At 54.8% G+C, this 22,370-nt stretch overlaps 2 protein-coding genes across 3 annotated transcripts in view; both read right to left on the bottom strand.

Moving 5' to 3' along the window:
- Positions 1 to 2,683: 2,683 nt before the first annotated feature.
- Positions 2,684 to 7,019, bottom strand: ATF1 (activating transcription factor 1). 2 transcript variants are annotated; one of them, XM_054397159.1, is made up of 7 exons: positions 6,906 to 7,019; positions 6,164 to 6,292; positions 5,409 to 5,506; positions 5,010 to 5,140; positions 3,979 to 4,158; positions 3,300 to 3,459; positions 2,684 to 2,911 (listed from the first exon to the last, which is right to left on the bottom strand). In XM_054397159.1, exons 1-7 carry the CDS (start codon positions 7,017 to 7,019, stop codon positions 2,767 to 2,769), a joined length of 957 nt encoding a protein of 318 aa, XP_054253134.1. In that variant the 3' UTR covers positions 2,684 to 2,766. The 2 variants fall into 2 exon arrangements, with proteins under 2 accessions (XP_054253134.1, XP_054253135.1); XM_054397160.1 differs by lacking the exon at positions 6,164 to 6,292 and having other exon boundaries at positions 6,906 to 7,016.
- Positions 7,020 to 14,085: 7,066 nt separating this feature from the next.
- Positions 14,086 to 22,370, bottom strand: part of DIP2B (disco interacting protein 2 homolog B) — a 42,307-nt gene continuing 34,022 nt past the window's right edge. The window contains exons 26-38 of the mRNA XM_054397144.1: positions 21,822 to 21,945; positions 21,294 to 21,415; positions 20,566 to 20,677; positions 20,028 to 20,137; positions 19,351 to 19,481; positions 18,441 to 18,609; positions 17,454 to 17,624; positions 17,259 to 17,320; positions 17,054 to 17,111; positions 16,534 to 16,608; positions 15,595 to 15,772; positions 15,203 to 15,326; positions 14,086 to 14,733 (exon numbers count right to left, since the gene is read on the bottom strand). Coding sequence (XP_054253119.1) covers positions 14,481 to 14,733; positions 15,203 to 15,326; positions 15,595 to 15,772; positions 16,534 to 16,608; positions 17,054 to 17,111; positions 17,259 to 17,320; positions 17,454 to 17,624; positions 18,441 to 18,609; positions 19,351 to 19,481; positions 20,028 to 20,137; positions 20,566 to 20,677; positions 21,294 to 21,415; positions 21,822 to 21,945 — 1,689 coding nt within the window. The 3' untranslated portion in view covers positions 14,086 to 14,480. The remainder of the gene's footprint in view (positions 14,734 to 15,202; positions 15,327 to 15,594; positions 15,773 to 16,533; positions 16,609 to 17,053; positions 17,112 to 17,258; positions 17,321 to 17,453; positions 17,625 to 18,440; positions 18,610 to 19,350; positions 19,482 to 20,027; positions 20,138 to 20,565; positions 20,678 to 21,293; positions 21,416 to 21,821; positions 21,946 to 22,370) is intronic.

The raw sequence follows: 22,370 nt of genomic DNA on the forward strand, positions 1-22,370 counted from the left end.
CTTAGGATGTAGAATTTTACTCCCTTGCAATCTAGATTTGGAAGCAAATCCAGAGTAAGTACTTCATGGTCAGTGATTAAAGAGCAAACTCCTGGTACTATTTCATATCCCCATGATGAGGACTAAGCTGCTCTTTCCCAAGCACTACCTTAAGAGGATAAAAATGGACTAAAGTTATGCCTGGCAGCAGGAGGTTGGTTTCACTTGCTGAGTACAGAAAGGAGTGGCCACCAGCTTTTAACTCTTAACACTTGAAAGCTTTATTTCTTTATTTCTTATTCTGTATTACAAAAGAAGGGAAAGGAACAAGAGCACAGGGTGAGGATCAAAAGACCAGACAGAGGAGTTACCAAATCAGTTTCAGTACTGCAGGTCAAACCCTCCTAGCACACCTGAGGGGACATGGCAGGTCCTGCTCTTGGAGGTGCTGAGCATGTTCCAAGCTCTTCCACTGGCAGAAAGGAGGCACCAGAAGCCTCTTTTGGAGCAGCTCCCTGGCTCAGGACTTTTTCCAGATGTGCAAGGAGAGCAGCTCTGTGCTGCCAGCAGAGTGCATGCCCTGCAGGTAGGCCTGGGGGACACGGGGGGGGGGGGTGGGGGTGGGTGGAGCATGCCCAGCCCAAGCAGATTCTTAGAAACTTCAGGAAAACAAAACAAGTCCTTCCCTGCCCACCCCCCTGCCCCAGGAGGTGATTGTGGAATGCAGCAGAGCTCTGCTTGCTCACAAGTCCATTCATGAGTGAAACACAAAATGCTGGCTGGCCCTTGGCTAAGCAGGACCCAGGGAGGGGCAAGCAGAGTGCGGAGCACTCAGCCCTGAGCTGGCACAGCACACATGGGGCTCAGGCAGCAGGCTGGCAGCAGAGCCCAGCCTGAAATTTCCACTGACAGAACTGGAGACAAGACCCAACCCCAGCTCTGGGAACAGTGCAGAGTCCTCATGCAGCAAGCACTGCACACACAGCAGCACAGAGGGGGGAGCCTGGCTGGCATCCTCCTTGCTCAAACAGGGTCACCTAAAGCAGGCTGCCCAGGGCCACATCCAGAGAGCTTCTGAGTCTCTCCAAGAATGGACACCCCACACCCTGAAGTCCCAATCAAACCTTTAATTTCCACCTGGAACCAGCTAAAAATCACTCCAAGCAGGATCTCTGCCAGCAGTCAGCTCCAACCTGCAGGCATCACCACCTGTGGGGACACAGAGCCCTGATCTCCGGTTTGGGGTTTTTTTCCCTAATACACTTTAGGATCCTTTTTTTGTTTGTTTGGGTTTTTGGGGTGTTTTTTTGTTGTGGTTTTTTTTTTTTTCCTACAGACATACAAAATTAATTCAAATATCTCTTCACACCAAAGAGGATCTCATTTGACTCTGTACTATCCATAAAAATATATCCTTGAAAATCTGCTTCACAAAATAGTTAATTTGCTTACTAAAATGAAAGCTTAGAAACTGTCAAAATCTGTGTAGAAATTCAAGAGCAGGGTTGGCAAAGAGCAACAATTCAGCTACAAAATAGAGCAACCTTCTCCCTGTCTTCAGTAGAGGTTTGGCTTACAAACAAATATCATCTCCCTTACAAAATGAGTGCAGAGGTTTTGCACTGCTGCAACACACAAACCATCCACAGAACCTCAGCCACCCTTTGGTATTTATCTGCCTTTGCTTTCAGCTCTATTTGGTTTCAGGCTCCCAAAGGACAGTCGCAGCTCCAGCAAGCAGTGCAAGGTTCCACTGCTCATAGCAGCAGCACCTGAGCTGGGTCCACTTCTGGATGTTCAGAGTGCCCAGTGACCTCCAAACTCTGTAAAACCTTCATCACCATGGAGTCATCCTCCAGAACCTTGCTCACCAGCACCTGGTTCCAAAAGCTTTCCTGTAGGAGATCCCAAGGCCATCAGATCCCAGCCCACCTGGGCTGCAGGGGCTGGGTGACCTCCAGCACCCAGCCTGGATGAGGCCCATCCACAGGAGGCATGGGAAGGGCACCAGAAGTACTGAAAGAGCTCTCAGGTTCCCTCATTTCCATTCTCCTCTTGGAGCAGGTGGGAGGAGAGGCCCTCCCCATGCTGAGGTCTCTGTGCCTCAGGCATCTCCAGGACTGGGCCTCACTGGCTGCTTTCTTGCAGATCCTTCCCAAATTGCATAAACACAGCAAACATTCGGGAAAAAAACAAAACAACCACCACAAAGCCCAAGTTTGGAACCTGTCAGCTGAGAAAGAGTGAAGAAAGTTGATACCTCCAGCAAGCATCAGCTGCTGCTTTCAGCACCTGTGAGGAGCAGCTCCCAGGCTCAAAGGAAAATATTTACAAAGAACTGAAAGAGTAAGAAGGACTGGGGAAAAAAAAAAAAAGAGGAAGAACTGAAAATCCAACTGGTGCTAAATGAACTAAATGCCAGCCACAGAGGGGAGTCCACTGCAGCCACATCTGAACCAAATTCTCCAGGACAAGAGGAACTTCCAAAGGGATTTTCATCACCTCTCTGTCCTCTCACTGCAGCTGCAGTCTTCACTTGAGTGTTTCCAGTTGTGCCAGCAGGAATTTTGCTGAGGTTTTCTTGTTTCCTTTTTTTTTTTTTGTCTGTGTCACCAACAGGTTGTAATAAAATCTGAGTCTTGAAGCTGTGAAATTTGGGTAAAGTTCCTTTTTTTTTTTCTCTTTTTTTTTTTTTGACCTTTCATCTAGTTTAAAAAATTCAGTCTATAAAAAACCCCAAAAATTCTCCTCTGGAATCTCCACAGTCCACAGAAGTTTGACCTTTCCTTACACACTTTTATGGCAGTAAAGATCTTTCAAAGTTTTTAACTCTTCAATGAGAGTTTTGTTCTGGTTTTCCAGGACTGCCACTCGGTTCTCCAAGCACTTCACATATTCCTTCTTCTTCCTGCGGCACTCCCGAGCAGCCTCCCTGCAGCACACAAAGCAGAAGCTCTGAGCTGGGGATGTTTGCTGTGCTGTGAGGCTGAGCAGGGCCAGAGCATGGAGCTGGGCCTGCAACCATAAGCAAACCAAACTGGAAAGGACAGGTGGAGAGCAATGGAGGCCACTGAGATGGGCAGGGGGCTGCAGAACCTCCCCCGTGGGCACAGCCTAGTGGGGGGACACCCCCTGGGGCTGTTCAGCCTGGAGAGAAGGCTCCAGGGAGACCTTAGAGCAGCCTTCCAGTACCTGAAAGGGCTACAGGAGTTTCAGTTTCCAGCTTCAATCCACTCCCCTCGTCCTGGCACTCCAAGCCCTTGTCAAAAGTCCCTCCCCAGCTCTCCTGCAGCCCCTTCAGCCCAGGGGCCCTCACTCACCTGTTCTTCATCAGCCTGATCTCTCGTTTCAGCTGGGGGTCATCTGTCTTGCTGGTCTGTGATGTGAGAGTGACTGGAGAGGTCATCACCACAGTCTGGGGCAGGGAGGTGGTGGCTGGTGTGGTGCGGATCTGGTAGGTCTGCATGTCCCCTGAGGCAGCTGTGGTGACAAGAGCAGAGGGCACAGAGATGTGGCAGGGCTGGGAGGCTACACCTGAGGCAGTGATGCTGGCTGCTGCTCAGCTCAGGGACACAAACTTCACCCTGCCCCAGGAACATCCTGACCCCCAAACCATGCTGCCAGGGCTGAACCTTCATTTCTCATGGCAGCAGGAGAGGGAAACCAGGGACAGTGCCAGCTCTAGGCAGGGGGAAGGGGAGAGGGCCCCTCAGGGGCTGTGGGCTGAGCAGCTTGGGCTGGCGGTTTGCTGAGGGAGGTTCAGGTTGGACACTGGGGAAAAATTTCTTCCCAGCAAGGGTTCTCAGGCCCTGGCACAGGCTGCCCAGGGAGGCAGTGGAGTCCCCATCCCTGGAGGGCTTCAAAGCTGCCTGGATGTGGTGCTGAGGGCTGTGGGTCAGGGGTGGTGGCTGAGCAGCAGTGGTGGCACTGAGCTCTGGGTGAGTGCTTGGGCTGGATGGTCTCCAGGGTCTCCCCCACCATTCCAGGAAGGGTACTCACTCTGCACAACCACCTGGTTGCTGGGTACGAGGATCTGCTGCCCATCAGAGGTCTGTGCATACTGCAGGATAGTGGTGCCAGGCTGTGTGCTGCCAGTGCTGGTCATGGTCAGCGTCTGCAGGCCCTGCACACCCTCGGTGCCCGCCCCGGCCAGCTGCAGCCCGTTGGCAGCAATGGCAACTGCAAGGGGAGCAGACAACAGCAGCTGCAGCTGTGCATGGCAGCAGGCAAAGGGCAATCTGCAGCCTCTGCAGCTCTGCCTGCTGCTGGCAACACTGCCATGCCCGGATTGGCCAAGCAGGGCAGAGGTCTCCTGGGAGCATTCAGAGGAGTGTGGCCAGTAGGGCAAAGGAGGTTTTGCCCTCTCCCTCTGCTCTGCACTGCTGAGGCCACAGGTGCAGTTCTGGGGTCCTCAGTTCAAGAGGGACAGGGACACAGCAGAGAGAGTCCAGCAGAGGCTCTGAGGGTGAGGAAGGGACTGGGAATATCTGAGGCTGAGAGCCCTGGGGCTGTTTGGTCTGGAAAGGGGAAACTGAGAGGGACCTTGTTAATGGTTATGAGTATCTGAGGGGTGGGGGCCAGGCTTGTGCCAGTGGTGCCCAGGGACAGGACAAGGGGCAATGGGCACAAACTCAACATCAGAAGTTCCATCAAACATGAAAAGGAACTTCTGGAACTGAAGGGTGCTGGAGCCCTGGAGCAGGCTGCCCAGAGAGGTTGTGGAGTCTCCATCTCTGGAGTCATTCCAGACCCACCTGGATGTGTTCCTGTGTGACCCTCTCTAGGTGGCCCTGCCCTGGCAGGGGGGTTGGAACTGGCTGATCTTTAAGGTCCCTTCCAATCCAACTCATTCCATGATTCTCTCATCCTGAGTCTCCTGATCCCAGGCTGTTTCTATGCAGTTACTTTATTGCCTGTTGGCTAAAATCATCAAATCTTTCTGGTTTCACCTCTGTCAGATCTGTACCAAACCCTGCAGCTGAGGCAAGATGAACCCAAAGGTGTGCAGGCAGCAGGTTTTGGTCACATACTGTACTGTCCAGTGCTCGTCTGGTAGATAGGTGTGGGAACAGACATAGAGGTGACCGTGGAGACCCCAGGACTCTCCTCATCTCCCTTCCTCTCACGACTATCTTCAGAGGAGAGATCCTTCAGAATTTTTCTATTAAAGACAAGAAAAGAAAAGCAGAATTCATCAGCCAAACCTGCCCAGTGCTCTGCCTGCTCTGTGCAGCAGAAACAGAGCCTGAAACGTGCAGGTACAGCTCTTGGGGTTGCAATGTTGTCTGCTCACAGGAAAGGAGAGCTGAGGTGGTGACCTCAAAATGTTTGCTGTGTGACCCCAGTGCATGTTGCAAGAGAGAGAAAACCCTGAGAGTGTGAGAGCAGAGCTGCAGCAGCTGCTGTGTGCTCCTCCCCCCAGCACTCACCGGTAGGAAGGTCGCCGAGCGAGGATACCACGAGCCTTCTGCAAGGAGCCGATGCTGTCCGAGGAGTCCTGAGAGTCCTCACTCTCAGACAAAGAGACCTGCAGGACACAGCCCAACTGAGCCAGGACACCCAGAAGAGACCCCAGAACCACACAAGGGCAACCAACCCCCTGCCAGAGCAGGGGCACCCAGGGCAGGGCACACAGGAACACAGCCAGGGGAGGCTGGAGGCTCTCTGCACAAGGAGGCTCCACAACCTCTCTGGGCAGCCCGCTCCAGGCCTCCAGCAGCCTCACACCAGAGAGGTTTCTCCTCCTGTTGAGGTGGTTCCAGTTTGTGCCCCTTGTTCCTTGTGCTGTCATTGGGCAGCACCAACCAGAGCCTGGCACCTTCATCCTGACCCCCACCCCTCAGATATTCACAGACACTGATCAAGTTCCCTCTCAGCCTTCTCCTCTCCAGACCAAACAGCCCCGGGGCCCTCAGCCTCTCTTCACAGCAGAGATGTTATAGGCCCTTCAGCATCCTCACAGAGTCATGGAATGGGTTGGGCTGGAAGGGACCTTAAAGACCATCCAGTTCCAACCCCTGCCACGGGCAGGGACACCTCCCACCAGCCCAGGCTGCCCAAGGCCTCACCTAGACTGGCCAGTGTCAGCCTGCACTGTGGCAGGGCCTGCAGTATACCAGCAGCCTCCCCAAGCCTGCCACACACAAACCCCAGCACTGCTGCCAGGCAAACAGCCTGCACTCACCTGCACTGTCTGCACCTGAGGGGAGTGGATGACAGAGGAGGACTGAGCTGTCTGAATGACTCCCTGGACCTGGACTTGCTCCCCAGGAAGCTGAACAACTGTCAGGGGTGCAGGACCCCGCAGAGACATCTGCCAGAGACCAAAGGATCATTCACTGAAGCGTCTGCAGGTGCAGGCAGGCAAACCAGCTGGGGACAGGCACACCTGCAGAAGCTTCTGTTCAGTGTCATTATGTCCCGGATGGAGCCCTTTGAAGTGGGCATCTTGGGGACACACAAACAGGCTGCAGAGTCACTGCCATGCCTTAGTTCAGGAGGAAATGGGAGCTCTAGAATCTTGTGCATTAAAATGCTGCAACTCCAACCTCTGGAGTTCTGAAGGAACCACAAGGAAGAGATCTCTTCAGAGCCACAGTGCTGGGACTGAGCCAGCAGGGCTGCTTCCATCCAGCTCATGGAATGGCTCAGACTGGAAGGGGCCTCAGAGATCATCAACTCCAACCTCCTGCCATGGGCAGGGACACCTCCCCCTAGCCCAGGATGCTCAAGGCCTCATCCAACCTGGCCTTGGACTGATCCTGCGCTGTCCATAAACAACTCAGAGTCTTTTTCTGGGCAGCCTTTAGGGTTTCTTTTGTTCTCTGTGTGTTTCTAAACCTCAGGAATCAGTACAGTCTGGGGGACATTGAAAGGATGACTCTTAACTACCTCAAGTGTTTGCTGAGATTCGGGCCAGGCTTTACCTGTTGAGCAATATGAGAGAGCTGAGCTGCCTGTAGGGTTGTACCTTGTCCAGCTGCTGCCTGGGACGGCGTCACCGAGCTGTTGCTGCTGCTCTTGTGCACCTCTTCCATCATCAGCTGCAACACAGGAGTTAAACTCAGGTCAGGACACATCTGAGCAGCACTGCCCTGCTCCCCTGATGCTCTGGAGAGCCTCACTGCACACTGCTGGCAGCCCACCTGCAGATTTTTAATGATCTTTTTGTCCTCTGCTGTCACTTTCCATGAAGGGACCTTGAAGATCAGCCAGTTCCAACCCCCTGCTATAGGCAGGGACACCTCCCACCAGCCCAGGCTGCTCAAGGCCTCAATCCAGCCTGGCCTTGAACACCTCCAGGGAGGGGGCAGCCACAACCTCCCTAGGCAACCTGTTCCAGTGTCTCCCCACACTCTCTCTCAAGGATTTCTTCATCTGCAGTCTCAGCCTCCCTTCTCCCAGCTCAAATCCATCCCCCCTCATCCTGGCACTGCCAGCCCTTGTCCCAAGTCCCTCCTCAGCTCTCCTAGAGCCCCTTCAGGCACCAGGAGGCTGCTCTAAGGTCTCCCTAGAGCCTTCTCCTCTCCAGGCTGAACAGCTCCCCCAGCAGCACCCAGCCCTGCTCTGGAGCAGCAGCTGTGTCCCATTCTGCCCTGCCAGCTCCTGCACACTTGGCAGCACTGCCTCACATCTACCCCTGCTAAGGTTCACTGTCAGAGTTTCTGCATTTCCTGGGTTGCTGTTTGGTGTTTTGTTGGGTTTTTTTTGTTTGTTTGTTTGGGTTGTTTGTTTGTGGTTTTTTTGGTGAGAATAAACAAGTCAGGTCATGAGAGGCATTCAGAAAACCAAGATGCATCTCTGAGTAAAATAATTCTCCAAGGCACCAGCCAAACCTGTTTTCAAACATCTGAGGGTGCACAAATCCAAACAAAGGTTCAAGATGCAAGCAGGGAGATGCAGTTCCCAGTCCCAGCCCCTGCAGAAGTCACTCTGTCCCCAGCTGGCAGCCAGGAAAGCCTCTCTCAGCTCTAAGGTTTGATGTGGAACTGTTCAGGGAGTCCTGACAGCATCCCCCCGGCCACACTGCAGGTTCGGTGATGTAAAGAAGCAGGGGGAGAGGTATGGGAGAGTGGGAGGAGCAGCCCAGAGCACCAGAAGCTGCTGGGTGAGCATTAAACATTTTGTCACAGAAGGGCTGAGGCTGCTCAGGGGACAGTTGCTATGAGACTGGAAGTGACATTTCTTTCTGTGGAAATGTGAGTCATTGATTTTTCCCTGCTGAGATAAAACCACAGCTCTGCAGCCTGGCTTGGAGGGGAGAAAGTCAGCAGCGACCAAGAGCAGGATCTTCTGTCTCAGCCTCCCCTCCTCAAGATTCAATCCACTGCCTCTCCTCCCAGCACTACCAGCCCAGGTTAAACCTCAGCTTGAGTCTCAAACATCTTCCTTTAGAACACAAACAGGATCACCACACTTCACTGTGGGCAAGTTTAATTTATCCTCCCAAAGTTCATCTTTCTCCTTTAAACACTAAGTCTTACTTTGAACAACCCCTCAAGCACCACGACCACCCCCGTGGATGGCTGAGGAGAATCAATTTAAGACCAGTAAATAAAATGTGACCTTTTGGAGGCTTTAACATCCCCAATCAGCTGCCTTCAGCAGCCAGAGCTCTTCAAACACTATTAGCTTGATTTTGGAATCAAGACACTTGGGGAAAGTTTGTGTTTTCTCCAGAAGGTGGACAGAATTATGCTTTTTTTTCCAGGAATCTGTGACAGGCAGAGGAAAAGTGCAGCACAACCTCCCAGTTCATGCCAGCAAGCAAGTGAGGAGATTTGAGTCAACAGAGCCAGTGACGGGTTTGGAGTCAATTCCCCAACCACACTCATGGATACTGCTCGGGACTCCAAGAACACTTCCCAGTCCTCTTCCACTCACCCGCCCCGGCCCAGCCTTCTGCAGTGAAATGAAGCTTGATGCCCATCCCCACAGCAAGCGGCTTCAGCAAGCCCGCAGCCTGGAAACGTCTCAGCTGTAGGGACGCAGGGCTCGGAGCGTTTGCGAGCGGAAATCACCGCTGAGATCATTGACAAACGACCTGCGCCCAGCCGCCGTGAACCGACCCCGAACTGACTGCCTCGGGTGCGGCAAGGCAGAGCTCACAAACCCCGCGCCCAGCCAGGGCTAACGGCAGAGGCGATCGGCGCCGCCCCGGGACCACCGCTGCTTCTCCTCCGTTAATCGCAGAGGTCTCTGCGGAGGAGACCCCCGCGGCCCTTCCACTGAGTACCGACACAGAACCGAAACTCCCGGGCCCTCGGCGCCCGAGCTCTGCGGGGGCCCTCTCCCCACCCGCAGCGATCCAGGAGGCTCCTCCGCGGCGCCGACCCTGCCCCGAGCCTCGGGCAGCGGCACCCGGAGCGATGCGCGGCCTGGGCCCGGCGGCAGCCATAACACCTCGCCGGGAGAGCGGCGCCTCGGGCCCGGCGCACCTGGCCGGGGCGGCGGAGCCGGAGCTCCCCCGGGGTCCTTCGCAGTGGTCGCCGGCCAGGAAGGGCCTCGGAGGGCCTCGGCTGAGGGGAGCGACCGCGCCGCAGCCCTGTCCCCGGCCTGTAGCGGGGCTCAGCCATTCTCCCGCGGCCCTGAGCAGAGGAGGGATAGCGCCGAGGGCTGGGGTGAACGATTCGACCCGGCTGGGCCTGGTCTCGGCCCGGGGGCGGCGGCGGGAGCGGCCGGGCCCCGCGAGGCGGGGGGAAGGGGCGGGCGGGCCGAGGGGAAGGGGGGCGGCATCCTCCCCCTCCCGCCCGCGCTTACCTCAGAGGCTTCCCAGACCCCGCCGATGACCGCGCGTGGGGAGAGCCGCGCCCGCCTCCGCCTCAGGAAACCGGCGCCGGCGGCATCGTAAACACGGCAGGGCCGCGCGGGACGCTCGGGGTGGGCGGACTGCGACCATAGAGTCCCCGCGGAAGCCTCGCCTAGAAATCCACACCATAGAGTTTCCGCAGCATAGAGCTTCGCAGCCGGAAGCCAGAGCGGCCGCTCCGGCGCCGCCTCCAGCTGGCGGTCTCCATTCGCGGGACCATAGAGAGGCGGCGGTAGGGAACCGGTGGCAGAGCGCCGCCGCCGGCCCGAGGGCGGGAAGCTGCGTCCGGCAGCCCAGGCAGCGCCGAGCGCGCAGGCCGCGGCCTGATCCCGGCCGGATCAGGAGGCTGCTCCCCGCCCAGAGATTTGCCTTCGGCTTCGACCGGAAAATGGATCAGCGAAGGTGCGGAGCGGGGGCTACCGCCTCCGCCAAAGGCCCCTCTTGGCCTTGCGGCACCGCCGTGGGCCTGTAGCCCGTGGCTGCCTGGCTTTTGTTTCTAACCTTTAGCACAGCTGGATTAGGGAAAAGGAATCTTGGGCACTGCACAGGAACTGCTTCCGACTAAGCAAAGGTCAGAGAGGTGGAGGGGAGAGGATTTTGGCTACAGTTCCTCATTGGTTTTGCTCCTAACAGCCCTGGGGTGACAAATCCTCCTCGCACAGGGCCTGTGCCCCCAGCACCCATTAGGGTCACAGAGCAAAATGCAGGATTTAATTCCTGTCAAACACATCAGCTCCAGGCAAGCACCAGGAGGGGTGGAAATCTTCCACCTCGTTTCTATCTTTTTCCGGCTGCAGAGCCTGGATGCGACCCAGCTACTGCCACATGGTTGGAGGAGCAGGCAGAGAGTTACAGAAGCCCAGACTGGGTTGGGTTGGAAGGGGCCTCTCAAGGTCACCCAGTCCAAGCCACCTGCAGCCAGCAAGGACATCCCCAACTAGAGGAAGCTGCTCAGTTCCATCCATCCCCATCTGGCATGGCTCCAGGGATGGGGGCACCTCCCACTTCTCTGAGCAGCACTTCCCTCTCACCTTCCCCAGCAGACTGCTCCCCACTGTTTGCTTCCTTCAATCCCTCAGAGAAACAGCAGCTGAAGAGCAGAGCCAGGGATCAGGCATCAATATTTATTAACACAAGACAAAGGAAACACAATCAATGCGTTAATGAGACACTGTCCAGCCAGGTGTTAAAAACAGAGAGCTAACCTAACTTTAAATAAATAAAAACTTTATACATAATTACATAATGCTAGAGCCTGTGTTTGACAATGGTAAACAGGTTGAGAGAAATTAAAAGGAACAGAAAAAAAAAAAAAACGCATCTAGGGCTAAAATTGGTCTCATTTTTACAACCTTCTGCTTTAGGACAGTTAGTAGGACACAGCCTAATGACACTGATTTAAATCAGAAGTGCAGTGCAAATGGTAACAAACCAGGAGCTGACGTGACCTGTACCCACGTTCGGCCTAGGGAATATTCAAAAACAGTTAAGACATACAAAATTGTTGAGTTCAAAGTGTTAAGAGGTCCTAGGATTAAGTCTCACTGCAGCTGTTCACTTGGAATCTGATGGCCAAGAGTAGGAAATCATTTGCCTTCTGCAAGTGGCTAAGCTGCAAAGCCAGACTTGGTTTGGAGAATCTGGGACTCGGCAGTCATGGAAAAGCATCCAGCTGGACCTGGATGTGCAGCAGCAGTGGCACTGCCAGGCTCTGGCCCTGAGCATGAAGCAGCAGTGGCACTGAGCATGCAGCATCCATGGCCCTGCCAAGCTGCTGCAGTGCCTCTGTTCTCAGATAGCACAATGCTGAGCAAGTGTTGGAAAGCAAACCCAGTCCCATCTTGTGAGAGCCTTCCTGCAGCAACCAAAGAATCATTTCCCAGTCTGGAAGAACAAACTGCCCCCAGCCCCAGGGCTGGCAATGAGAACGAGGTAGCACTTAGTGCTGTACAGTTGGGTACCTCACAGGGATGTTGTAAGGATTTGGTCAGATCCTCACCTACGGAGGAAGAAACGGAAGGAGTGAGATGACCTCTGGAAGGTCTGTGGCAAGCCATGAGCAGAGCTGGAGTCAGGGCTTCCAGATCCACAGCTCCACTCTTCCTCATCTCCTGCTGCTTTTCACTGTGCCAGGCACAGCCACAAGCACTCAGCCAGGTCACAACTGGGCAGCTGCTCCTCATCACTTCTTGGCCAGCAAGGATGGAGCCTCTCTCCTCCTGTGAGCTGCACACTGAGAGCTCTCTAACAGAGAATAAAGAGTGAGAGCAGACAGCAAATTTGCAACATCAAACCTCAAAGTATCAGCACCTAGCCAAAGAAAATCAAGGGGAAAAAAAACCCCAAAACACCAACCCTAAAGGACTTCAGTGTATCACTCCAAACCAGCACTTCAGAAAGTCATCCTGCCACAGCCTGGGAATCTCAACCAAATCAAACCAAATCAATCTGAAAAGTCAGGATTCAAGCATTCCCAGAGCTGCATTTCAGAGCCACTTCAGTGGACAAGCCAAGAGTTTTCCTGAAGCAAAAACTCAGCTGTGAAGCTTCGAGGAAGAAAAAGGTGGAGACCATCAGAGTTTTTCTGTGGGCTGCAAGGGAAGTTTGTTGCACAGGAAAACACAAAGCAGAGCTGCATGGCAAGGCTGCTGTGCAGGAAACAACAAACAAACAAACTGCTGAGCAGAGGTAAGGAGAAGCCTTTGCTGGGTGCAAGAGGAGACTTGTGCCCGACACCCCAGAGAAGGTGCAGCACCAGCTGTTAGTAACAGCTACCCCCTGGCATTTTCTTCACTTTGCAACCAGGTTTGTTACAACTAAGCACAGCCCAGGAGCTCCTGCAGAGCTGTTCTGGGATGCAGAGCTGCAGGAGCCCCCCCAGCATCCCTGCTGCTGCCACAGGGACCCTCCCCAGCACAGCCCCACAGCAGCTGTGGGGAGACAGAAAGGGGTCCCAAAGCTGCACCTCAAGCGGAGCTGTTAACAAAGAGCTCTTCAAAGATTTCCCAGAACAGCTTCCAGTTTCTGAACCTATCTCCTACCAGGGATTTTTCAACAGCTAAGTTGTAACAGTCCTGTCCCCAGTGAAGGACGAACAGGAGGCTCCCAAGGCCAGAAACGGGCTTTGCTCACAGCTCTGCTGCTGAAGGCCACAGAAGCTGCAGAGGTTGTTCTGTAAATCTTCTAAAAACTGCCTAAAACCTTTGCATGAGGTAATTGTGAACACCTGAACCACTTTATTTACACTGCAGACCACCTCTGACTCACAAAAAAAAAAGACAACCCAGCAAACCTGCTGCAGCCTCTGGTATCAACTCTCATCCCTGGAGCACCTCTGCTGTGAGGCCAGGCTGAGGGAGCTGGGGGTGTGCAGCCTGGAGAAGGCTCCAGGGGGACCTTAGAGCCAGGAAGGCTGCAGAGGGACTTTTCCTGAGGGTGCCTAGAGACAGGACAAGGGAGAATGGTTTGAAGCTGAGGCAGAGCAGGGTTAGACTGCAGCTGAGGAAGTTCTTCAGTAGGAGGGAAGGGAAGACTCTGGCACAGGCTGCCCAGGGAGGCTGTGGCTGCCTCCTCCCTGGGGGTGTTCAAGGCCAGGCTGAGTGAGGCCTTGAGCAGCTGAGTCTGGCTGAGAGGTCCCTGCCCAAGGCAGGCGGTTGGAGCACAGCTGAGCGCTGAGGTCCCTAAGCCAGGCTGTGAGGACTGCAGAAGCAGGGAGCTGTGCTGGGTGTCCATCTACAGGAAGGTTTGCTTTAAGTAGAAGGTGCTGGAGTGGCTGGGGGCAGAGGCTGGCACTCAGGGGCATCGATCCAGGGGAGCATCTGGGACTTGCACTGCAATCCCTCCCCAGCTCCATGCTATTGATTCAGTTCAGCCTCTTTGATGTGCCTTGAAATCAGCTTTCTGCATGCTCTGAGACACTTCTGGCCAGCAGTAGAAGCCTGGACACTGATGGGAGAGGGCTGTGGAAGGTGTGGGGATTAACTATGACCAAAGAGAGCTATGCCAAGCACCACAGAACATCTCCTGTCCTTCAAACCTCTACCTTCAGCTGCCAGCATCAGCCAAGTTAATTTTCTAAGTGAATTATACAGAAGAATATTTACATATTTAAAATATAGGCAAAAAATTACTTCTTTTCTTTTTTAATTCAAGAAATGTCTCTGCAAAAGGAACTCTGAGAGTCTGTAAGGTCTGGACGTGGGCATGGCACAGCTGTCTGTGATCCCATGGAATGAGTAACTACAGTAAAGATGCCAAGGACATTAGAGAGCAGGGAACTGCAGAACTCTGGTGACCCTTTTCTGAATAGTTTTTTATTATCTTAACTAAATAAAGCCTCCCCTTATAGAATCCTACCCCAGGTATTAGATAAAAATACAAATATGTACAGCAGGGTGACCAAAGGAACACTACTGGCAAGGCCTTGGGACGCTTGGAGCTCACACCTGTGCCAGCTCTGCACCTCTAGAAGCTAAGGTTTCAGTAAACTCTGCTTCCAGAGATTTTCCACTGCCTGCCACATCTCCTCTTGTCTGCTGGCACTCAGAAACCACCTCAGGATTACCACAGGATGAGATGAAGGGAACATGGCAGCAATCTCCACCTTCAGATCAAGTATTGGGCAGTTTTTCACCAGCTTCGTTTCCACAGCCACCCTCTGTCTCTTGGTGGCTCCACAGAGCTCCTGGCTGTGTTACATGTTGTAGGCTACATAGATGGGGTCCAACTGGTCAGCCAGGAAGCTGTCTCGGAGGTGCATTCGTTGCTTCTCCCCCCTGGAGTTGATGGGAATGACTCCAGGGTCCACCACCACCACCACACCCACGATCAGGTAATGCTCCTCCAGGACCACATTTGTGACCAGAGGGACCAGGTCCAGGGCTTCCTGCTCACAGCCACACAGCTCCACCACCACCACCAGCAGGTTGGTCCACGTGAACACAGCACTGAAAGGGAAAAAAGACAACCAGGAGTCAGTCCCTTCCCAGACACAGAGCTCCCAAGACTGAACTCTATCCTGAGCTGTTTCCCACCTGCCTTGGGCTGCACTTCCAAGTGACCCAAATCCAAGAGGGCCAAGTCCTGACATGGCAAAGACCAGTTCAGAGAATCACAGAATGGGTTGGGTTGGAAGGGACCTCAAGGATCAGCCAGTGCCAACCCCCTGCCATGGGCAGGGACACCTCCCACCAGCCCCGGTGCTCAAGGCCTCATCCAGCCTGGCCTTGAACACCTCCAAGGAGGGGACAGCCACAGCCTCCCTGGGCAACCTGTTCCAGTGTCTCCCCAGCCTCTCAAGAATTTCTTCCTCTTCTCCAGCCCCAATCTCCCCTCCCCCAGCTCCAAGCCATTGCCCCTCATCCTCATTTTCTGGCTGCTCAGCTCAGGCTGAGTTCCCCTCTGGGGCTGTTTTACCACTCAGCAATGCTCCTGTGAGTTCGAGAGACGGAGGTCTCGATGTCGATGGGGTGGTAGCGCAGTCCCCTCAGCTCCAAGGTCTCATCCAGTGCTCCAACAACATAGAGAGCATCGTGGCGCTCTGCAGAGGAGAGGTGGGAGGTGAGGAGCATGGAGACCACAAACCAGAGAGTGAGCAGGCAGTGAGTGGTGTCTGGAGAGGGCAGGACTGGGTCACTGCCTGGAGCCGCAGTCACTAAGGCTGGAAAGATCTCCAAGATCCAAGCCAGCGCCTCCACAGCCACACCCCAAAGTGCCCCAAGGGACGGCAACGCCCCCAGCTCCCTGGGCAGCCTCAGCCAATCCCTGCCCTCCCGCCCCGCGCAGCTCCTGGCCGGGCTGGGCCCTACCCCCGCTGGCGGCGGTGAGCTCCGTGCGCCGCACGAAGCCGAGGTAGCCGGTGCGAGCCCACAGCGTCTGCGCCGCGTCGCCGAAGCTGAGCCGCGTGTTGAAGTGGTCTGCCTGCAGGCTCTCGCTGTCGTAGATGGTGTAGTAGCCACTGGCCGTGTGGGGGCTGTTCACCCAGATCTGCACAGCAGCAGGGCCACAAAAACCCCTCAGGGGCTGGCAGGGGAAGAGCCCTGAGAGGCTTCTCTGCTGCTCAATGGAACTGCTCCACACTTAGCTCCAACCGCCCAGCAGCCCAAACCCTTCCTTCCCTCCCAACCTTTTTCCTTCCAACCTTTTTTCTTTCTGACTTTTTTTCTCCTCAGCCTATTTTTCCCTCTTACCAACCTCCATTTCTCTCCCCAATTTCCTTTTTAATTACCAAGCTTTTTTCCTCTCCCCAACTTCCTTTTTCCTTCCAATCTCTTTTCTTCTTCCCAACCTTTTTTCCTTCCAATCTCCTTTTTCCTTCCCAACCTTCCTTTCTCTCTTCCCAGCCTCCTTTTTCATTTGGATCCCAATCCAGAATTCCTTTTTTTCCTTTTTTCAAACATGCACCTGGCAGATCCCTCTCCTAGTGCCTGGAGGCTGTACCAAGGCAATCAGTGATGGATTTTGTCAGCCTGCTGAGTCCAAAACTTGTTCCCTTGGAATCAAGGTAAGGAAGCAAAATGTAAATGAAGATGACCTTGAAGCCACTCAGACAAGATTCAGCCTGGACTAAACCTTCCTTCCCATCAGGATTTACTTTAATAAACCCAAACCAGTCCAGCAAGAATTCAGCTTCACAAAGTCTGCAAGCTGTCACCCAGCTGTCACCCAGCACCTCAGAGTCACACACATGGGCTGCAGCTCAAGCAGCAGGCAGCAGAAGGTGCCCAAAGAGGGAAATCTGCACTCACCTCCCCCAGGTGAGAGTCTCCAAGAGGCCCCTTGGTCTCAGGATTGACAATGACTACTTTGACTCCAGGCAGAATCTGAAGAGCAGAAGAAGGAAGATCTGACCTGTGAGTTATCTTCACACCCAGCTGGAACACAAAGGCTGCTCCTCTGCCTCCAGGAAACTGCAGCTAGGTATGGAACATGCTGGGACACAGCCCCTGAGGTGTGCTAATGGCATGAAGGAGCTTGTGTGACTCATCCCTGAATGCTTTGGGTTGGAAAGGACCTTAGGAACTCACCTCCTCCAATTCCCTGCCCCAGGCAGGGACACCTCCCACCAGCTCAGGCTGCTCAAGGCCTCATCCAGCCTGGCCTGGAACACCTCCAGGGAGAAGGCAGCCACAGCCTCCCTGGGCAGCCTTCTCCAGTGTCTCCCCAAGCCTTCCAAGCCCTCCCTTCCTGGCACTCTGTGATTCCCAGCTACATCCACAGGGTAAGGGGCATAAGGCCCAGGGGCTGTGTGCCAGGCCAGGATATTACCTTCCCAGACTCAGAAAGCAGCAGGCTCTGTGGAGCTCCTCGTTCCACCAGGCGCACTCTGAGGGTGAGAGAAGGTTGGGAGGGAAGAGAAGAGCTGAAATCTGCTGCAGGGGGGAGAGCCTGAAGGCAGAGAGCTCGAGGGGGAACAGCTCAGAACCACTACAACATTTTACAGAGCTGTAAAGTTTTGGCAGCCTCCCTGTACCTGTCATGTCTCAAGGATTTCAGATCCACATACACCGTGGTGGGATCAGGCCCAGACGTTCCCTGAAGAGTTAAAAACAAAAAAAAAAACAAAATAAAATGAAAGCCTCTGCAGAATCAGAGCCTCATGGAATGGGCTGGGTTGGAAGGGACCTGCAAGATCATCCACCAGCAGCCCTGGGGAGCAGTTGGTTACCTGTAAGCAGATGGCCACATTGACTCTTGAGCCAAAGGTGGTGCTGACAGCCCGGGGGGACAGCCCAAGGTCCTTGAAGAGCTTGGAAAAGGAGTGGGTGAGGGAGACCCTTGGCCGCTCCTCGGCCACCACCACACACGTCCGGACGCAGGACAGGTTAATGCCTCGGGCCTGGGAAAGGCACAGAGCCAAGGGCTGGGAATGCTCAGAGGTCCATGGAATGGTTGGAAGGGATCTTAAAGAGCAGCCAGTTCCAACCCCTGCCAAAGGCAGGGACACCTCCCACCAGCCCAGGTTGCCCCAGGCAGCCCCAACCCTCCCAGCCTGTCCCCACAGGGAGGTTCTGCAGCCCTCTGCTCATCTTTGTGGCCTTCTCTGGACCCTTCTCCAGCAGCTGGGGTGTGGGCAGCCCTGATGGGGGCACCAGACCTGGTTACCTCTGCCACACTGCACCAAGGCCTGGCCCCTCACCAGAAGGGGCAGTTTGTGTTTTATCCCCAAAAGCAGGGCACTGCTGCAGCAAAGCACTTTCTGGAGCTATTTTCCCCCCTCCTCTCAGCTCCAAGCAGGACACAGCTCTGCTTAGCAAACTGCCTCCCCTGTGTGCTCTGCATCCTGTGCTGGGCTGAGCCTCCACTGCAGACTCTTACATAAGCAATTCTTCTGCAGAGCTTTCTGCTGCTGCCATCCTCTCTTCAGGGTTTGCCCAGCACTCTCTGACACTCAGTGGCAACCTGCTGCCTCCCCTGCCACACAGACTCTGCTCATCCCAACCCTTCTCATTTCCTGGGGCTGCAGACAGCATTTTTGTTGTTCTCTCATGTTTGAGCAAGCTGTGGACTGGAGACTTGTAGAAGAGGAAGGCTGCTGGATTCAGAGACTCATGGAATGGCTCAGAGGGGACCTCAGAACTCATCTCCAACCTCCCCGCCATGGGCAGGGACCCCTCTCAAGCAGACTTTACATAATTCAGGACTCCTTTCTTACCTTTAACATTTCAACTTGGTTTCCAAGTCCCTTTGTGCACAGTTCCATGACTGAATAGGAACAGAAAGTGTCCCTTATTTTGTACTGGCTGACAGTAGATAACCAGAGAAAAAGGTTGGATTCCAGCTCCATAGGAGGAATTAAGATTGACTGGTGTCCAGAATACACACTGGGAATGAAGAACAGCAGGGTAGGGAAACATTTTTGTCAGCATGGAGATACCCTGAGATTAACATTCACTGCTTTTTCAGGTCACATCCACAGCCTTCCTGGGCAGCCTGTGCCAGAGTCTCACCACCCTCCTGCTGAAGAACTTCTTCCTCAGCTCCCCTCTAACCCTGCTCTGCCTCAGCTCCAAACCATTCCCCCTTGGCCTGCCTCAGACACCCTCAGCAAAAGTCTCTCTGCAGCCTTCCTGCAGGATCCCTTCAGGTACTGGAAAGGCAGCTCTAAGTTCCCCCCACAGCCTTTTCCTCTCCAGGCTGAGCACCCCCAGCTCCCCCAGTCTGTCCCCACAGCAGAGCTGCTCCACCCCTGCCAGTTTCCCCCTCACAGGTCTGCACTGGCAGAGGGAAGGAAGGGAACTGACTCAGCCCCAGAGTTTACAGAAGGAAACCTCCCAAACTGCAACAGATCATCAAGGAGGAAAGGCAGGGGAAAGGTTCTGGAGCCAGAAAGATTTGGCAGCACAAATCATTATCACCAGGCTGGGCTCACACCTTGCCAGCCTGCAGGCAGAGGCTGCTGTTGCTGTCAGCCCAAGACAATTCTGCCCTCACACTAATTACTTCTTTTGGTGATGTCAACATCCTCTGCCTGCCATCACCCCAGACAAAGCCAGGGGCTGCAGGCTGCCCTTCACAGCCAGCCAGGAGCTGAGCTGCTCCCTCCTTCCCCTTCAGAGTCCTACCTGCAAAGGCACCAGAGCACAAAGCCCAGCCCACAGTAGGGGTCCAGGCAGATGGCGATCTGCCGGGAGGAGTAGAGCTCACACTGCAGCTTGATGGCCCTGCAGAGGCCACTGACGGCCGCATGGGACATCTGCAACACAGGGAGAGGGCAGCAGGGACTCAGCACTTCAAAGGACTGCACCAGGACAGGGAGGCAAGGACCAGGACAGCAGATGCAGAAGTGCTGGCAAGGCAAACCCAGGCCTCTGCTGCCCTGAACTCCACGGCAGGGGCAGAGCAGTGCAGAACCCTCTGAGCCACAGCAAACCAGAAGTGGTGATCCCAGGAGCTGCAAAGCTTTGGGCACTTCAGGCTCCAAACACAGCTGAGGAGAGTTCAGAGCTTTCATTTTTTTAGTTTCTTATCCTCTCCTCTGTCAGCTGCATCCCTCTCCTGCTCTTGTGGGGAGGGAAAGCAGAAGCTCACAGCTTTGCACTACTCTCTGCCAGGCAGCTCTCCAGTGGGAGGCAGCAGCAGAGCTCCTGATGCCCACTGCAGAGCTCTTAGCAGCAGAGCTCCTGATGCCCACTGCAGAGCTCTCAGCAGAGCTTTCCCTGGAATCTCTCCAGCAGATCTCTGCCTCTCCTGAGCTGGGCAGCCCAGAAGTGGGCAGAGTTTCTCAGCCATCTGTCTGTACCTTCACCCCTGTCAGCATCCCTGTTGTGGAGACACTGAAGTCCAGGTATGCCAACATCTCAGGCGTGGGTGGTTTGTAGAGCTGAGCCAGTCGCTTCCTGGGCAAATCATCTGCAGAGGAGAAGAGCAAAGCTTGGTCACTCCTGACCTCTGAGCTGCTGTGTGAAAGCAGAACGCAACTCCAGCAGCCCAGCAGGGATGCTAAAGCTTCCTGTTCAATTCTCCTTCCCAAGGAGACAAGACTCCTGCCAAGCTTCCCATGTGGAAAATGATTTCTCCTCAGGGAGAGGGTGAGGAGACCAATTTGCTCTTAAGGCACTGCAGAGCTGTCTGCAAGGAGGCTTCTCAGTGCCATCACTGCCACCACACAGCTCCACAAATGCAGAGGAGATGTCAGGGAGCAAGGTCAGTCCCAGCTCACACCTCAGACTGCTTTTTAAACCTTCCAAGGAGTTCTTAAGGGCCCCTGAAATGAGGGACAGGCCCTCTGGAACCAATAGCAACCCCCAGGCAGAAATCTGGGGGCCCATGGAGCTCACCTGTGTCGATGATGGTTGGCCAGGTTTTGACATCCACAGCAGCTGCTGCCTCTCTGGATTTCAGCAGCCTCATTAAGGTCTGGGTTGTGAGGATGCAGGCAGCTTTGCTGACCTGGAAAGAGAAACAGGGACTTCTGGCTCTCTACAACTCCCTGAGAGGAGGCTGGAGCCAGGTGGGGGTTGGGCTCTGCTGCCAAGCACCAGGTGACAGAAGGAGAGGAAATGGCCTGAAATTGTGCCAGGGAAGGGTTAGGTTGGAGATATACCCCTGGCAAAAGTCCTTTCCCTGCTGCCCTGGAGCCCCTTTTAGGTACTGGAAGGCTGCTCCAAGGTCTCCCTGGAGCCTTCTCCTCTCCAAGCTGAACAGCCCCAACTCTCCCAGCCTGTCCCCACAGCCCTCTGAGCACAGAGCCCAATCAGCTTTCTCCCCCATGGCCCTTTCCTGGTTCCTGGGCTTGGAAAGCAGCTAACAGCAGGATCTGCAGTCGCCCAGCAGGGCATTTCAGGTGGGAACCTCCAAGGCTGGCACCTCCTGTGCCACAGCTCCTCCTGCCACACACCCAGAGCTGCCTCCCTCTCGCCTGGACAGCTGCAGACCCTCTCCTTCAGCTCTGGGATGTGCTTCAGTGGCTGCTGCCATGCAGCCAGCAGGGGTGTGAGAGGCTGGGGCTGGGTTGCTGCTGGCAGCAGGCTGGCTGGCAGCAGGCTGGCAGCAGCCTGGCACTCACCTCCACGATCATCCTCACGGTGGGCAGAGTGGCGCTGAGGCTCTGGGCGTGTGGCGGCCGCACGGTGACAGGCACACAGCCGGCATACAGGCAGCCATAGAAGGCAGTGATCAGCTCAATGCCTGCAGGGACAGCACAGGGCCCAGGCTGTGGGTGCAGGGCAGGGCTGGCTGCACACCCTGCTGCCAGCAGCCTCTGCCCTCAGCAGCTTCTCTCCAACCCTCAGAAGCAGCCACGGGCACCGGCTGCCCCCATGGCTCCGAGGTGCAGGGGGAGCAGCACAGCCAGGAGGCCAGGAGGGCTTGGGACAGGCAGCTGGGAAAGCAGAGGAGGTTTGGCTTGTCCAGCTCAACACAAAAACACAGCCTGGGTCCTGCCAGCCGTCCCTGGAGCTCAGAGCAGGGCAGAGAGTGATGCAGCCCCCAAGGCACTGCTCCCCTCCTCTGTTCCCAGAGCTCAGTGAGGTCCCAAAGGAAGGCCAGGCAGCATTCCCAGAGTGGGATGCAGTCCCCAGCCAAACTTGCTCACCAGGAGGATAGAGAAGCACCACGTTGTCTCCTGCATTGAGATGTCCTTTGTCACACAGCACTGATGCAATCCTCTCAGCCTTTTTGTGCAGCTGCAGGCAGGTGGCTGTGCACACAGTGGTTCCCTTCAAAGGAGACAGAAATGCTCTAAAGGAGGGCCTGGCACAAGACCTGTGCCAGTAAATGGCTGCTGCAAAAAGACAAAGGAACAAACAAAATAACCCAAACAAACCCAAACAAAGCAACCAGAACTCCCCAGCCAAACCCAGGACCCAGCTGGCTGCTAGTGTCAGTCTAGAGCTACTGCTGGCAGAGCTATGCCTAGAGGCTGCTGCCACTCAGGGAGCCACTCATCCACTACAGCATCCAGAAGAGAGAGATGGAGTTAGAGCTGCTCTAGAAAGTTCTACCTTCCAGGGAGTCAGTTCAGGTCTTCTTGCACCAAAACCTTGCCAGAATATACTCAACACCATTAAATGATACAGGAACCAGTGGGACCTACAAACAGGCTCAGTTTTAAAAGGAAGCACTGAACCATGGCAGTCCTGCA

Source organism: Indicator indicator, chromosome 41, assembly GCF_027791375.1.
Source record: "Indicator indicator isolate 239-I01 chromosome 41, UM_Iind_1.1, whole genome shotgun sequence".
NCBI lineage: Eukaryota > Metazoa > Chordata > Aves > Piciformes > Indicatoridae > Indicator > Indicator indicator.

Bases quoted from the DNA above. Each gene is read 5' to 3' on its own strand.
- ATF1 (XM_054397159.1), bottom strand. From the start codon at position 7,019: ATGATGGAAGAGGTGCACAAGAGCAGCAGCAACAGCTCGGTGACGCCG. The intron at 5,141-5,408 runs GTGAGTGCTGGG...TGTCTTTAATAG, and splicing joins GCTCGGCGACCTTCCTACCG to AAAAATTCTGAAGGATCTCT. The intron at 4,159-5,009 runs GTATGTGACCAA...CTCCCCTTGCAG, and splicing joins GACGAGCACTGGACAGTACA to TTGCCATTGCTGCCAACGGG.